Source organism: Schistocerca serialis, chromosome 2, assembly GCF_023864345.2.
Source record: "Schistocerca serialis cubense isolate TAMUIC-IGC-003099 chromosome 2, iqSchSeri2.2, whole genome shotgun sequence".
NCBI lineage: Eukaryota > Metazoa > Arthropoda > Insecta > Orthoptera > Acrididae > Schistocerca > Schistocerca serialis.
In genome coordinates this window covers 547,305,287-547,323,035 of record NC_064639.1, presented here as the reverse complement: position 1 = coordinate 547,323,035, position 17,749 = coordinate 547,305,287, and the positions used below count along the sequence as shown (strand labels likewise).

Sequence of the window (17,749 nt, the reverse complement as noted above, 5' to 3'; positions counted from 1 at the left end):
TTAGCAACCACCTATGGGTCATTTATAGAATACATCTTTCATTCCACAGGGGAGTTTGCGTTACTTTGAAACTTCTTTGCAGATTAAAACTATCTGGTGGACCAGGACTTTAGCCAGAGACCTTTCCCTTTCACAGGCAATGCTCTACTGACTGCGCTATTCGAGTACGGCTGTCGATTCGTTTCCACAGTTTAAATTCTGCAAATAGTCCCCTCCTACTTTCCAAACGTCACGGAATCTCTCCGAATACCTTACGGTAATAGGACTATTGAAACAAAGATCATCGGGGATAGCTCAAATGGTAAGAAGATTTCCCGGGAAAGCCGAGGCTCAGAGCTCGATTGTCGCTTTGGTGCACAGTCTTAATCTGTCAGGAAGTTTTAATTTACCGTGGTCAAAATAACTGCTTATGACATCTCACAAGGTTTTTGCGATATGTGAAAATGTAGATAACGTGAAGCCACTCGAGAACAACCCCAAACGAACGTAGACTGTACTGGCGACAGGCGGTGCTGGACGAGGCTGAGCGCTGCAAGAACAAGATGGACGCAGCTACGGCGCTGATCGACGGTCTGGCGGGCGAGCGAGTGCGCTGGACGGAGCAGTCGGCGCTGTTCAAGGCGGAGATAGACCGGCTGGTGGGCGACGTCCTGCTGCTCACCGGCTTCCTGTCCTACACGGGGCCCTTCAACCAGGAGTACCGCGCCCTGCTCGTGCACTCGTGGATCACCATGCTCGGCAAGCGCTCCATCCCCTACACCGCCAACCTCAACATCACGGACTGCCTCGTGGACACCGCCACTGTAAGTACAACGGTACAGGATTACTCTAAATGATGGACCCATTTTCAAAGCTTCGTATTTATTCAAGCACAAATCCAAAATGAACAAGCTTTATGTCAATGAAAAGAGGAAGTTTCAAAGTTTTTTTCATAATGTTTTGATATCAATTTAATAAATTTAATAATTTGTAATTAATTAGCTTTTAATAATTATTTAATACAAGTGGTTCTCTTTTCTCCAAAGGTCTCTTTAATTTTCCTGTAGGCAGTATCTGTCTTACCCCTAGTGAGATAAGCCTCTACATCCTTACATTTGTCCTCTAGCCATCCCTGCTAAGCCATTTTGCACTTCCTGTCGATCTCATTTTTTTGACGTTGTATTCCTTTTTGCCTGCTTAATTTACTGCATTTTTATATTTTCTCCTTTCATCAATTAAATTCAATATTTCTTCTGTTACCCAAGGATTTCTACTAGCCCTCGTCTTTTTACCTACTTGATCCTCTGCTGCCTTCACTACTTCATCCCTCAGAGCTACCCATTCTTCTTCTACTGTATTTATTTCCCTCATTCCTGTCAATTGTTCCCTTATGCTCTCCCTGAAACTGTGTACAACCTATGGTTTTATCAGTTTGTCCAGGTCCCATATCCTTAAATTCCCACCTTTTTGCAGTTTCTTCAGTTTTAATCTACAGTTCATAACCAATAAGAACTACTGACGGCCTTGGGAGAACCAGCCCTGACAAAACTCTACCATCTGGTGAGCAACATGTATGAGACAGGCGAAATACCCTCAGACTTCAAGAAGAATATAATAATTCCAGTCCCAAAGAAAGCAGGTGTTGACAATGTGAAAATTACTGAACTATCAGTTTAATAAGCCACAGCTGCAAAATACTAACGCGAATTCTTTACAGACGAATGGAAAAACTGGTGGAAGCCGACCTCGGGGAAGATCAGTTTGGATTCCGTAGAAATGTTGGAACACGTGAGGCAATACTGACCTTACGACTTATCTTAGAAGAAAGATTAAGGAAAGGCAAACCTACGTTTCTAGCATTTGTAGACTTAGAGAAAGCTTTTGACAATGTTGACTGGAATACTCTCTTTCAAATTCTAAAGGTGGCAGGGGTAAAATACAGGGAGCGAAAGGCTATTTACAATTTGTACAGAAACCAGATGGCAGTTATAAGAGTCGAGGGGCATGAAAGGGAAGCAGTGGTTGGGAAGGGAGTAAGACAGGGTTGTAGCCTCTCCCCGATGTTATTCAATCTGTATATTGAGCAAGCGGTAAAGGAAACAAAAGAAAAATTCGGAGTAGGTATTAAAATCCATAGAGAAGAAATAAAAACTTTGAGGTTCGCCGATGATATTGTAATTCTGTCAGAGACAGCAAGGGACTTGGAAGAGCATTTGAACGGAATGGACAGTGTCTTGAAAGGAGGATATAAGGTGAACATCAACAAAAGCAAAATGAGGATAATGGAATGTAGTCGAATTAAGTCGGGTGATGCTGAGGGAATTAGATTAGGAAATGAGACACTTAAAGTAGTAAAGGAGTTTTGCTATTTGGGGAGTAAAATAACGGATGATGGCCGAAGTAGAGAGGATATAAAATGTAGACTGGCAATGGCAAGGAAAGCGTTTCTGAAGAAGAGAAATTTGTTAACATCGAGCATAGATTTAAGTGTCAGGAAGTCGTTTCTGAAAGTATTTGTATGGAGTGTAGCCATGTATGCAAGTGAAACATGGACGATAAATAGTTTGGACAAGAAGAGAATAGAAGCTATCGAAATGTGGTGCTACAGAAGAATGCTGAAGGTTATATGGGTAGATCACATAACCAATGAGGAGGTATTGAATAGGATTGGGGAGAAGAGAAGTTTGTGGCACAACTTGACTAGAAGAAGGGATCGATTGGTAGGACATGTTCTGAGGCGTCAAGGGATCACCAATTTAGCATTGGAGGGCAGTGTGGAGGGTAAAAATCGTAGAGGGAGACCAAGAGATGAATACACTAAGCAGATCCAGAAGGATGTAGGTTGCAGTAAGTACTGGGAGATGAAGCTTGCACAGGATAGATTAGCATGGAGAGCTGCATCAAACCAGTCTCAGGACTGAAGACCACAACAACAACAACAACAACAATTATTTAATAACGAGAAATGCGAGAAATGTTATAAATGCTTGATAGGTTCCTGGGAATTACTCCGGATAATATTGTAGAAACCGCACAATATTTCAGCGAGACAACTGCCCGCCATCTTCAGGGGTACTGTCGTGTCGCTTTTTTTTCTTTATTATGATTTCATTATTTCATTCCCTGCCCCATATGGGCAGGGGAGGGCTATCAGCGGCACAATCCGCCGCTCTTCAGCCAAGTGACATGACAACTTAAAATAAGAATAAAATGTTACCTACATAAGGCGATAAAAGATGGGAACTTAAAACAGAATAATGGGAGAAAATGGAGGTAAAAATAAACTGACATGGAGACGTTCATGGAGGACAGTTAAAAAAGTCACCAGAAAGTTAAAAAGAAAACACAGTTGGCGATTCTTAAATCACAGAGAAGATACTGAATGGACATGCACAGGTTAAAAGTCGGCCACAGTATTAAAAACACTCCAGAACAACACACTTAAAACCCACTTGGAGCACACACGATGAAGAATAAAACTGCCAGGTGGGACCTGCAGAGGGAAAGGTCAGAGAGGATGGAAAAGGAGGGGAGAGCAATGGGCAGCAGGGGAAGCGGCAGGATGAAGAGAGGAGGGGCATCAGTGGGTACACGAAGAGGCAGGAGACACGTGGGGCGGGAGAAGACGGGGCAGGAGGGAGTGCAAAGACACTGAAAGGGGACACAAGAGAGGGAGGGGGAGTAGGAGGGGGAAGCCGCTCAGGAGGAGGGAGGGGGAGGAGAGGGAGCCCTGAGGAGGAGGCAGGAAGATGGGGTTAGAGTTGGTAAGAAGGTAAGATGTCAGGGCGAAGCTCATCGTCCAGGACGGGTATATGGTGGAAGTTGCATTGGGATAGTAGATGGAGGGTGTGGATCGCGTCGCTGAGAAGCTCGCCAATTTATATGCTGGCTTTCTAGAGTAGCGCAGGCGCCAGCGGGGCATAACGTCATCGAAGACTAATCGTAGACAGCGTAGAATACCAGAGCCCTCTGCTGGAGAAACGGGTCGCAGTCTGCGGAAGCGCGTCGCGGCGCGGGAAAATGCGGCCGGGAGCGACGGACCCCGTTCGTGCGCGCGAGGTGTTGGCGCGCGATTTAGGCATCTGCGCTAAGGCTTCCCGTCTGCGTTGACTCGGTGCGGTTGCTAATCTGCGGCTGACGATTCCTTAATGCCGCCAAGGCTGGCTCCCAGGCTTTGCTCAGGTGAAACCCCGTGTCTCTGTTTATTAGGTCACTGCTTACACGTATTTCGACCGCCTTTTTGATGATGGAGTCCCAGTATGTGGAAGCATGCGAGAGGATCTTGGTTTCTTCATAATTCAAACCGTGTCCCGTGTCAAAGCAGTGTTCAGCAACCGCAGATTTCTCTGGCTGACCCAACCTCGTGTGACGTTTATGTTCGTCGCATCTGTCTTTGACAGTACGACACGCCTGGCCAATATGAGTCTTCCCACATTGGCACGGGATTTTATATATTCCTGGTCTCCTCAGGCCGAGGTTGTTTTTAACAGAGCCCAGCATTGATTGCACTCGTGCTGGAGGCCGGAAAACTGAAGATGGCGGGCAGTTGTCTCGCTGAAATACTGTGCGGTTTCTACAATATTATCCGGCGTAATTCCCGGGAACCTATCAAGCAGACGCAGCGCCGAGAAAGCCTCAAACAGCACAATGTTATAAATGTTCAGTGTGGCCACCGTTGGCTGCACGGCAAACATCAACACGGTAGCCAAAGTTGTCCCGCACACGCAAAAGTGTATCTGCTGTTACTGAGTGCACGGCAAATGTGATCTGGTTCCGCAGATCGTTCAGAGTGGTTGGTAGAGGCGGGACGTAAACAGCTTGCTTCACATAACGCCATAAGAAATAGTCGCAGGGTGTGAGATCAGGGGATCTCGGTGGGCAGAAGTGCAGAGCCAGGTCCTCAAGTCCCCTGCGACCGATCCAGCGCTGAGGAAGAGAGTCATTGAAAAAGCCTCGTACATCATGGTGCCTATGGGGCGAGGTCCATACTTACTGGAAAATGAAGTTCTAGGAATCTTCCATAACATGCGGGAACAGCCATTGTTCCATCATTCCCAGGTACATGACTGCCATTACAGTTCTTTCCGCAAAGAATAATGTTCCATAAACCTTTGTACGGGATACGGAACAGATCACGTTTATCTACGGTGAGTCTCTATCGTGTTGCAATGGCGAACGTGGATTTTCCAAACCCCATATGCGAACATGGTGGCCGTCCGGTGTGGCCGAGCGGTTCTAGGCGCTTCAGTCTGGAACCGCGCGACCGCTACGGTTGCAGGTTCGAATCCTACCTCGGGCATGTACGTGTGTGATGTCCTTAGGTTAGTTACGTTTAAGCAGTTCTAAGTTCTAGGGGACTGATGACCTCAGATGTTAAGTCCCTTAGTGCTCAGAGCCATTCGAACATTGTGTCTGTTGACTTTTCCACTAAGGTGGAACGTCGCTTCTTCGCTGTAAATTACACGCTGCTGTAATGCATCATCCTCCATCTTTGCTAGCACATAACCACAAAATGCGAGACAATTCTCTTTGTCATTGGGGCTAAGAGCCTGTACAAGCTGTAATCGGTAAGGCTTGTACAGCAAACGTCGTCTCAGAATTTTCCATACAGTTTGTTGGGATATTCCAAGCCCTCGAATGGCTCTATTGGTCGACTTACTGCGACTGCGCACAAAACTTTTTTGAACCCGTCGGACATCATCCTCTGACACACGCGGTCGCTTGTGCTTTTTCCTTTGCACACACTCCCAGTCTGTTTAAACTGCTTAAACCAACGGCTAATGCTTTTGCGAGTTGGTGGTTGAATACCGAATTTGGTACGAAATGCCCACTGCACTGCAATTTGCGACTCACTTTTCGCGAACTCAAGAACGCAGAAAACCTTGTTCTCTAGTGTCGCCATCTCACTCACAAATGACAGTGAAACGGAATTACGGCCCTATTTCCGCGCGAACTCTACCTGCCACCTCTGAAACCATCACCGCCCTCCCGCCGCCGTCCGCCAAAAAACTTTGAAACTTCTTCTTTTCATTGGTATAAAGCTTGTTCGTTTTGGATTTGTACTTCAATACATACGAATTTTTGAAAATGGATCCGTCATTTAGAATAACCCTGTATATTAACGTAGCTAAGTCTGCTCCCACAACTAGCATACATCATACATTATAATGTAGCAGCTTTAGCACTGGACTTCCAAAATTTTTGGTCATACACTGACAAAAATGGAAAGTCTTAGTTACACCACGAACACCTTACCTAATGCTACCAAAGTGACAGACCACTATTTTCATGCCTGTGGTGTACAGGATGCCCATAATTAAAGCACCAGTTTCAAAACGCCGTAGAAAGAGACATAGAATGTCGTCAAATTTCAACAGCATATTATTGACGCAGGGGGAAACGTCAAGCAACAGAAAAATATTTAATGAAAATTTTACCAACAGATGGCGCTGTAACAGTCTTAACATAAATGGAATCAGCTACTAGTGGCAGCTGAATCGCAATACGATGCCTATGGTTTGAGTTTCACATAACACCATCCGTACTGTTCGATATGCATGATTGCACAACTTTGGCAGTCAACACTTGTGGTACTGTTAGTTAGATTAGCCCATCCATCACAGCAAGGTCGTACACATCGGATGGAATGAACAGGTTTTTGAGTGTGCTGAAGCCAAAAACCGCATAAAAAGCAAAATGACATAGGTTTTTAAATGTCATAAGCCCAAAAACAGCGTAAAAAGCAAAAATCTGAGACTGCTGCAAGACGTGTTCAATATGCTGTCCGTAGCTTTCTGCCATAAGTTGAAATCGCGAAACAGCATGATTCACGGCAGATCGAAATGTCTGGAGGTAATTTTCATAATGCGATGCTCAGTGCGTGCCTTCAATTCAGCTACGTTCATAATTGGAGCACGGAACACATCTTTCATATAACCCTACAACCAGGAGTCGCGTGGAATAAGATCAGGTGATCTGAACGGACAGGCTGTAGGGAAATAATGGTCGATAATTCTAGCATTTTCAAAATGCCTCTGCGGCAGCCACTACACTGGCTGTGCAATGTGCACAAGAGCGCCATCTTGCTTAAAAATGATCCTACCCACACATCCACGCTGTTGAAGGGTTGGAACGACGTTGGTGCGCAAAAGAGCCTCATAGCGTTTACCTGCGACAGTACAGGCAGGACCGATCTCTCGAAAAAATACATCTCAACGATAAACGATGCCATCAACACCCATCACAAAGTCACCTTTGCAGAATGGGGTGGCACCAGTTGATGTGCGTGCGGATTTCTTGCTGCCCACATTCTGCAATACTGCATACTGACGTGCTCTTGGAATGGAAATGGGCTTCGTCTGTCCACGGAATGTTCCACGATCTTTCATTGTCCACTTCCATGCGAGCAAGAAATTCCAGAGTGAACGTTTGTCTTGCTGGCAGTCAGCAGGAAACAACTCCTGAACATGGCTGATTTTGTATGGACAGCAATGCTGCATGTTTCGTAGGATTTTATGCACCGTGCTCGCAGGCATCTCCAACGTTCTGGCAATTCCCCGTGAACTGCATGTTTGCACACCACCACTCGACCCACCCGCTGCACTGTGGCCGCATCTTCGACAGATGTCGGATCAACTGCTTTCCTCCCCCTGTCACGTTGCCCTTCAAAAGAACCTGCATTTCCGAATTCTGTAAACATTTTCTCCAGACATTCAGCAGACATATGACCAATGCCTCTTTTCATACCCTTGAGTTTCTCGAACTTCTACAGGGCTAATGGCGCACAGTGGCCTTTCTTGTAAAAGAGCTTTACCAGTAACGCGCGATCCTGCATGGAGACAGATGCAAAATGAAGAAGAGTCATGTGCCGCGCATCTGTTGACGTGCATATTGTGACGCTTACAGCGCCATATATTGGTTAAATTCTCCGTAGATTTGTTTTTTGTTCTGTAACGTTTCCCCTTGCATCAATAATATACCGTTCAATTTTGACGTCATTCTGAGCAGTGGTTATCTTTCTACAGCGTTTTGAAACTGGAACTCTAATTATGGACACTCTGTATGTTGATCAAACGCCATCCTTGAGCTAGTTTACTTTCAGTACAGAAATAAGCCATAGTTACGGATGAAGAATGGTTTAAGTATACGGCACAGTAAATGAAACACGAACACCACCATAACGAACTGTCCCCGCGACAGTTGGCCCCTCTGTTGTTTCGTTTCGATACTGTCACCGCTGAGACAGGGGAATGTCATAGTGCCACATCACAGGTGCACGCAGTTGTTGGGTTATGTCCTTGGTTGTTGACGGACTTTACTAGTGTGTTCGTCCACCTTTTGGTTTGGAGGCAAGTAAAGAAGAGCAGAGAGGTGTGATTCGTTTTCTGGTGGCTGGAGTGCCGGCGTATGCCAAAGTCATCGAGCGGCGCACATCACTGCAAGATAATCACACCACACCTGACGCAGGGAGAGTGACGACTTATGGAGGATGAAATACGTGTTCAGGTCGGCATTAGACATGGCTCCGTGCATCATCAAAGATCACTTGCATTACTGCAAAACATGCACACAGCGGGTGTTGCATCACCTTATGGAAGGACAAAAGATAAACAGAATCGTCTCAACTCTGAGTCATCTGCGGCGGCACCACGAGGAAGAGCATGCATTTTTGCCGCATATCGTAACAGGGGACGAAACGTGAGGCCACCATTTCGAGCCCTAGTGCAAACGGCAGAGCAAACAGTGGAAATATTCCACGTCTCCTCCACCAAAGAAATCCAAAGTTGTTCACAGAACTTCCGATAAGTTCACGATGACACACGTAACTGCAAGGCAATGTACACGCACGACAGGTCCATCGAGCCACTACACCTAATATGGTGGGGGCAGATTGATGGCCTTATCCGGGAAGATCGACGACCTTCTTCTTCGATGGCAGGGTCCCCTCTGCTCGTCGAGTTCCTCAAGCGTGGATCCACAGTCAATACACACCGTTATGAAGCCAGTCTGCACAAACTGTGATGCACCATAAAGTCAAAGCGCCCAAGAATGTTCTCGGACGGAATCATCCTGTTGCGTAATATAACACCCCCCCCCCCCCCTCCTCTTCATGCTGCTGTTTGGACGAAGTCTATGATTTAGCGATTTGATTGGGAAACACTGCAACATCATTGGTACAGACTGGACCTTTTACATGTGATTTTCACATCTGTGGCCGTCCGAAGAAAGACATGCTTAGACGTCGGTTTCACTCTAAGAGAAAGTGCAAGAGTCTGTGCTGCTGTGGATCTATCAGTGGCCGACCGTGTTCTACCAAACACAATTGACCATATCGTCTCCCAGTGGGATAAATGTCGTAACGCGTTTAATCATTACTTTTGAATGAAACCATACTGTAGTCCGGTTGTAGCGGGTGTTCGGTTTTGATTTGACTGCCCCTCATACATGGTGACTATTGGGCGTGTCTAAAGATAGTGGAAATTTTCAGTTGAACATCGCAACACAGCATGCCCACACGGCGTGCACGTTCAGCTTATTACAACCATTCAGACTGCGTGCAAGGTCGAATCATTGTCATGAGTGGAATAATAACAACGTAACAGATCACACAGAAAGCTGGCTGCTGTGCAATGATTGTGGAACAAATGGTGACGAGACAGAGTCAGGACAGCAGCGTGGCAAGAAGAGTGGGCACGGGACTTTCTAGAATGACTACACCAAGAGACGACTGTAGGGTATTCGACAGGCTCTTGCGAATAGAATGATTACCGTTGTCGAAATACAGGCAGATGTTACAGACAGATATCACCACAAACCATCAAAACAGATTACTCATAGCTGGGTTTATAATTCAAGTACCCTTGCGTTGTTTATCCCTAACATCATACTACAAACAACAGATATTTACGTGGTGTACACCCAATCAGCTGGCAGACTAATGGCATTCTGTGGTATTCAGCAATGAGTCTCACTTCTGTTTTGGCGGTCAGAACGACACCAGTATGTCCATAGACAATCTGGTAAAAGATCACAGGGAGTAGCTATTGATGAAACACATGCTTATCCAACTCCTCGAATCACCGTTTGGGGAGTTGTCAACTTATTTGATAATTGTTGAAGGGATGCTGATCGCTTACTAGTATGTAGCAAGAATGTGTTGTCACACCCTTTGTGGCAAGGATACAAAAGGCATGTTCCAGCAGGTTAGCACAAGATCTCACACTGGGGTTCATACCGCAGACGTCATGAGGAAAGTAAGGGTCCTTAACTGGCCTGCCCGATATCCTTGTCTGCCATCCACAGAACATGTTTGGGATGCAATGGATAGTCATATACTTTCATACCAAGTAATTGACTCAAGCAGCATGTTTTCATATGCGGCAAAAATGTCTTCAATGTGAGTTCTTAGGTTGTGTACTTCAGTGCCACAATTAATAAAAGAGTGAATTCGGCCACATGGTGGAGGGGGGGAGGGGGGGAGGATCCCACCAGATATTCGTGTTGATCATGGACAGCAAGACCAGAATGGTATAAACGTTTAAGCATTTGACACTCGCTACGTGATGAACATTATCACAAAATTTGATTAATATTGGACTGATACTTTCTGTGAGAAAACGTTAAAGTCCCAAGAGAAATGCGGCAAAAATAGATAAATTTCACAATTTTAATGACACTATAATCTAGATATTTTTCTCTGAAACCAGTAGGACCTGTATGAGTATTTTTTGAAGAAAATAGCGAGTCATATCTCGAGTGTTGTATAGCGCATTACAGTTTCAATCCGAGGAAAAACAGTGACAAATTCACATGAGCAATTTTCGTACACTTAAAGGACAACTTTTCTAGTTAGTCCGGTTTGCAGATGATGTTTATTATTTTAAAGAGGCACTGATCCTCCCCACAGACGCAACGGATACAGAATCAGTTTGATATGTAAAATTTATTTTTAATTTTTTTTATTTTTTATTCATTCTTTCACAAGAGGTCTAGAACTGCCGGCCAAGAAAATCAGTTCTTTTCTAAACAACAGCTTGGATACAATCTGGATATGAGCTTTTAAATTCTCATTTACTTACAGTTCATTTCAGAGAAAGGGCTTATTTTCGAGAAGAAGTTCTCTGAACACTTCTGACACCGACCTACAACTACTTCCGTGAGGAAATTTCAATTCGAGCAAAAATAGCAAGAGCTGACAAAAATAGCGTGAGCTGACAGAGGCGTAAATGGCGAAAGTGAGGAGGGGTTGTGAGTTGAGAAAGGAGACCCCAGAACAAAATGAAATACGAGTAATTATAATGTAGCCGAGTGGTCATCATGCATGACTGCCAAGCGGAGGACTTGGATTGAATTCTCGATACTGCCACTGATATTTACTTGGAGGGAGGGCACGAACGTGGGCACTCACCTTCGTGACGTCAATAGAGGAGCGACATGAGGGAGAAGAAGCATCTCCCCGGTCTGGAAAGCTGCCAACGGCTGGAAGTGCGTTTTACTAACCCCACACATTGCACAGCGCATCCAAATGACGCCTTTTGGCAAAGGGGGGCGGGGGGGGGGGAGGGGTCACGGCAGCCAGTCAGCACTGTATGGTACGTCACAACTGGAATGCGGAGCTGGTCTGGAACAGGGACTGCGTTAATCTCGATCAGCTTTTATTATATTCGTCTTTCACAGTTGTGCATCACGCCTTCAATAAATTCCAAAGAGGTCATCATCATTTCCGAAAACGCTACCCACTTAGAATGAATATTTTTATTTTACTGAGCACTGCATCAGTTTTCAGCATTTGTGCCATTGTCAAGTGGTCGTATAGTGACACCTTACCAACGAAGTCAAATAAGACATAGTTACAAAAACATAAGATCTACGTAACTAAACTGACTGTATTACTTAATAAATACAGCAACCAACCACTTTTTGTGTAGTTATGTTCATGCCAAGTCGCGTGCCCGGATTTTACCCGTCTTCAACTAGTGTAATAAACTTAGATCTTCGTCAATACAACGTTTTTATCGACTGCATTTTCAACGTTGAAGTTTCCCTGCCCAAAATAATAAACCGTTTGTCTACCACGTTTTCTGAGTTGTATAGTTATACAGAGCTGCATCAAACCAGTCTCAGGACTGAAGACCACAACAACAACAAAAACACAACAATAGTTATACATTTAATTAATAGTCAGGTGCACTTGTTTTAGTTTTATACTTTGTAGCTCCTTTTCTCCTGAGGATATGCACAGTAAAAACACTTTGTTTCACTGATGTGTTTATGGTAAAACCCCGAAACGCATCTTGGCATAAGTATAGCTATACTACTGTTCCCAATATACATATTTATCCGTCAACGAAATTTATCATAAATAATGTTTTTCTTTTTCAAACTAACCACTGTTTCATGGATTCAATACTAGAAATAACAATATGCTTCATAAAAATTTAGACACATACTTCTGTCCAGACACATTTTCAGTAATTTACCAGCAGTCATATAAAGTTTTATTACTAATAAAGTTCAGTTTAAGAGGAATCTAAAGAATTTATTAGAGGTTACCAGCTTCTACTCCATCAACGAATTTCTTAGTGGAACCTACTGATGTGTAATGGTATAATGGAAATGGAAGTTTCAGGAAACGTATACAATCACTGGTGATTCAGGATTTGCCATACAATACACATTCACTAGAGATAGTGCGCCATCGATAGGGAAGGTATATCTTCGCCACCAAGAGGCAAGGAATGTGAACCATGGTTGCAATAACAAACCATAGTTATCTTTTGAAGGCTGTATATTATGAGCTGCAATTTGAAAAAAAATAGTCATATTATACAAAAATTCATGGTGCTGCAATAACAAAACACTGTAATGTTTAGAAAGTTACATATTATGAGCTGCAATTTAAAAACATAGTCAACTTATATAAAATTCATGTATTTCAGAAATTACGTGTACCATGACGCTTAGAATTGCACAGTAGTGCACAATATATTTTCCTTTTTGCAAAAAACATTTTCAGAGCCTGACATTTGTGCTGGCAGTTCCATTCAAACAACAAATAACAACGGTGGTGTAAAGTCACTAAGATCCCTTTCAGGCTTTGGCTGATTAGTAGCTGGTTACATTGGTGACGATGGTTTCTCTGGTGTCGACAGATCGGCGAATGGAACCTGCAGGGACTGCCCAACGACGAGCTGTCCATACAGAATGGTATCATCGTAACCAAGGCAGCCCGCTACCCGCTGCTGATTGACCCACAGACTCAGGGCAAGTCGTGGATCCGCAACAAGGAGAGGGACAACGAGCTGCAGATCACCACGCTCTCCCACAAGTACTTCCGAAATCACGTCGAGGACTGCGTGTCGTTGGGAAGGCCCTTGCTGATCGAGGACGTGGGCGAGGAACTCGACCCCATGCTCGACAACGTACTCGAGAAGAATCACATCAAGATGGGATCCACTTACAAGGTACAGCTCTCACTACATCATATTCAGCGAGACACCATGTGTGTGTGTGTGTGTGTGTGTGTGTATCAGACGATATATAGTGCGTCCGAGAAACCTCTGAACCCCTAGGTCAAAGCAGCATACTGTGTGTTGATGAATTTACATGTATAAACTATGTACTCAGCAAATCTGTATATGTACCATTGTACCATACACAGCGATCTATGCGTCTACATGCTTTGCGTGACACGTGTGGAGCATCTCAGGAGTTTAGCTCCGAAAGTCTTCCTCAACACTTTTTCGCAATTCCTCCGGCGTTGAATCACATGATATTTGACTATTCCCCATGGCGTAATGGTCATTTAAATCGGACTGGAGATGTTGCTGGACCATACGCAATCCAGCACACTCGACATTGTTCATCAAGGAATTCATGTACATCTGAAAGTGTGCTGGTGCTCCACCCCGCTGCAGCCACACATTATCCATGATTCCCTTGTCTTCGAAATGAGCTATTAACCATATATGCAACATGTCCAAATAAGAACTTTCATTCTACATTTACTTCAAACAAGTACCCTTCAAAAAATATAGTGCGAACAGATGTGGTGGCATCTCGGCTCATATCATAACATGAAACGGGTTCATTTTCAACTCTTGTACGTAACACAGCTTTTCCTTAGACCAGAACACTACATTCTTCCTGTGTGAACTATGATATATCGCACATTCATCAAAAAATAACACTCTTAAGCTAGACACGGCATTTGGAAATCGGGCCAAGAAAGCATGGCAGACTGGAATTTGCTCCTCTGTAATTCATTCACAAAATCGCTCCATATCATTTCGTCTTCACATGTTTTTTATAACGTGGTCAGCCGCTGTTTTACGAATGGATTTCATACCCTCCGTCATGCGCTGTTTGGTGTCTTGCGGATAGTGTATGTAGATGTAGACCCTGGTTCATACTCGCGGTAACCTTAGAAATTGAGTGCAAGTCGTGGCACGAAAAACATCCCTTAAACATCATAGAACCACCATTGATCTGAAGTACGCCCTCGGCAGACTGCAGGTTAAACGCCTCATCGGGTCGTCAGTGCACTCTACGCCTCATCATTTGAAAAGAGGCAAATCGCGACTCGTCTGACCACACTACATGCCTCTATTGTCTGTTGTTTTGTCCACTGATGAAGTGTAGCTGCATGTAGCACCGTGAGCAGTTCTCTTTTGCACCGTTCATTCGGAAACTATTTGAGATGTACCTGCGTTCAGTGACAGGAGCATTACCTGATATCTCTGCAACTGGTTGCCACTGACAGGGCGTGACACTCGTTTGCGGTTAGAAACTTTTTACAATCACTGTTCTTACACTACATTACGGGACTGGTGACCCTGTAGTTCGATCCCTTTCTCTCCAAACCAACCAACCAACCACTACGTTATATGACTGCAATTATCACACTATTCCTGAGAGATATGTTGGACAGTCTGACTAGATACACTAACAAATCTGGCAGCCTCATTCGTGGTGTGGTCATGGGCATGTCCAAATAAGATAGAACCTTTTGCAATTTTTTTCACGTGTCCACATCGTTTCGAATGCGCTGACTCCATACAACTGTCTGGCACATGAACGCCACTCCATTCCCACGACATAGCGCTGGGGTGTCAATGACCGCCCAATACCAGCTCTACACTACAGTGTCTACAGCGTTCCAAAGCGACCAGTGTGCTCGCTTAACGGGGGCAACTATCATTTTATCCAGTGAGTTTATAGTAAAATGCTAGGAGTAAATATACGAATTTGCATGTTGCAGGTGAAAGTGGGAGACAAAGAGGTGGATGTGAACGACGATTTCCGGATGTACATCACGACGAAGTTGGCCAACCCGGCGTACACGCCGGAGATAGCGGCGCGCACATCGATCATCGACTTCACGGTGACGATGAAAGGCCTGGAGGACCAGCTGCTGGGTCGCGTCATCCTGTCGGAGAAGAGAGAGCTCGAGACGGAGCGGACGGCGCTCATCACCGACGTCACCGCCAACAAGCGCAAGATGCAGGCGAGTTTTTTTGCTTCATTGTAGTAACATATGGTTCCTAGATGACGATCTTCTGTAGCCTCAGCAAACTCTTAATTCCCTTTACATCGAAACGCATTCGTATGCAATGTTCAGGGGTGACTGTGTACTCTTTCCGGCGTATTAACAGATCAGATTCTCGTCGGATCTTCAGCCGGATCAAACTGTCATCTGCACACAATATTTCCGCGGTCCACCTGGCCATCAGCATCAGGCGAGGGAAGCTAAAGCGCTCTGGCCGATAACTGATTCAAACCGTGAACGACGAAACTTTTACATGCAACGAAAATACGAAAGCGCACGCGCTAAGGTAAAGCTCAAGAGCTCAATCGTTGCTGATACATCCTGGCGCATGAAGAGTTGCAGCGCCTCCAGTGGTGAATACTGAGGAAAAAAAGATTTATCGTTAAAAATTATTACTCGTAGCCGGCCGATTCAGATGCCGTTGTTTCTTCATATCTGATAAAACAGGATTCCTGATTTTACTTATCGTTATCCATTGTCACGGTTAGTCTGATTTCGACAGCTTCCTTTAAAACACAATCCCAGTAACGCGAGGTGTTTGCAACCACTAGGTCTCATTGTATAGCATCCTATGTCCCTCTGTAAGACAGTGCTCAGCCACCGCAGATTTGTCAGATTGTAATAACCGCGTATGGCGATGATGGTCAACACATCTGTCATTTACGGTACGGATAGTTTGGCCAATGTATATTTTACAGCACACATATGGTATTTTGTAGACTCCAGGCTTCCTCAGACCTAAATCGTCCTTAATAGAGCCCAGAAGTGCTCTAATCTTAGCTGGTGGACGGAACACACATCTGATTTCATGTTTCAGACCCTTACCTATTTTGGCAGACACGTCACCAGTGTATTGAAGGAAAGCCACAGAACTAAAAGTATCTTCAGCCGGTTTAGGTGACGATCCGAAGTCGAAAGCAGGTCGAATCTGTCTGTCCGTATAACCGTTATGATTAAACACGTCCTTAAGATGTTGCAGCTATTGTGGTAAACGTAAAATGATGGATGACAGCTGGTAGCATGTAAATATTTATCAGTAAGTTTTTGTAGGTGTAAATTCGTTCAGTCTGTAGCGCAGTAGCTGCTAATTTCTTTTATTTTGAAGAGAACCGTCCCTCCGAGTAGTAAGCTAGTTTGTCAGGTAGCAGCTCTCAGATGATTCACATCTAAGAGCGGCAAGTTAAGTACTTATCTTTTTCTGCGTTTTCCTCGTAGTACGTTTATTAAATTTTGTGTGTGTTTTTCTGTTTAAGAGGTTCAATCTCGCGTTTTTGTGAAGGTAAATTCACTCAGTCTGTAGCGCAATAGCTTCTCACTGAATATCCAGCTACATAGCTCATTAACACATCAGCGCCCATTTGTGACACATCTGGAAGGTAGCAAGTCGCATATTCAGGATTCCGTCTGCTTTTATAGTTTACTCAGTTAGTCGTGCTAGGATGGTTAGGATGAGTGTATGCTGTGTGCGGACGCAGGCGGATCTGGTCGCAGTTCACGAACAGATGAATACGCTTTTGGCTACAGTCGGTCACCTTCAGACTGTGGTGGTGGCCGAGAATCTGGCTTGTCACTCGGGACACCTCAGGTGTCGCTTGTTTTGCCCATGGGCTCTGCTTCCGAGGTACCTCCTAGTGTACCCGAAGGGATACAGTGGATCCACCCTCGCAGCAAAGTGAATGGCAGTTCACAGCGCTCGAGGCAGAGGGCCAATGAGGAAACTAGCCACCTGGCCTCGCCCATTCACCCTGTGAGTGGGCAAATAGCTGCTTCTTCACTAGGGTCCAAGCAGGCACACGGGGGGAGGGGTTTACTAGTTGTCGGGAGCTCCAATGTTAGGCGCGTTATGGAGCCCCTTAGGCAGATAGTGTTCATGGCTGGAAAGAAAGCCAATGTGTGCTCGCTATGTCTGCCGGGAGACCTCATCCAACATGTGGAGGTGGCCTTGCCTGTCTCTATAGTCTATGCAGGATGCAGTCGTGTGCAAGTTGTGGCTCATGTCAGCAACAATGATGCCTGTCACATGGGTTCTAAGGCCATCCTCAGTTCATACATGTGGCTGGTGGACGTGGTGAATACTTCTGACCTCGCGTTCGGGGTGCAAGCATAGCCCAGAGTTTTGCATCATTGTTCCCAGAGTTGATTAGAGTCCTCTGATTTGGAGCCGAGCGGAGGGTCTCTACCAAAGGCTTCGACGACTCTGTGGCGTCTTGGCTACAGATTGCT

At 44.9% G+C, this 17,749-nt stretch overlaps 1 protein-coding gene across 1 annotated transcript in view; it reads left to right on the top strand.

Annotated features, from left to right (window-relative positions):
• LOC126456197 (dynein axonemal heavy chain 8-like) overlaps positions 1-17,749 on the top strand; it is a 503,569-nt gene that overhangs the window by 291,612 nt on the left and 194,208 nt on the right. Inside the window, exons 28-30 of the mRNA XM_050091951.1 lie at positions 507-803; positions 13,131-13,442; positions 15,239-15,484. Of these exons, the coding sequence (XP_049947908.1) occupies positions 507-803; positions 13,131-13,442; positions 15,239-15,484 (855 nt within the window). The remainder of the gene's footprint in view (positions 1-506; positions 804-13,130; positions 13,443-15,238; positions 15,485-17,749) is intronic.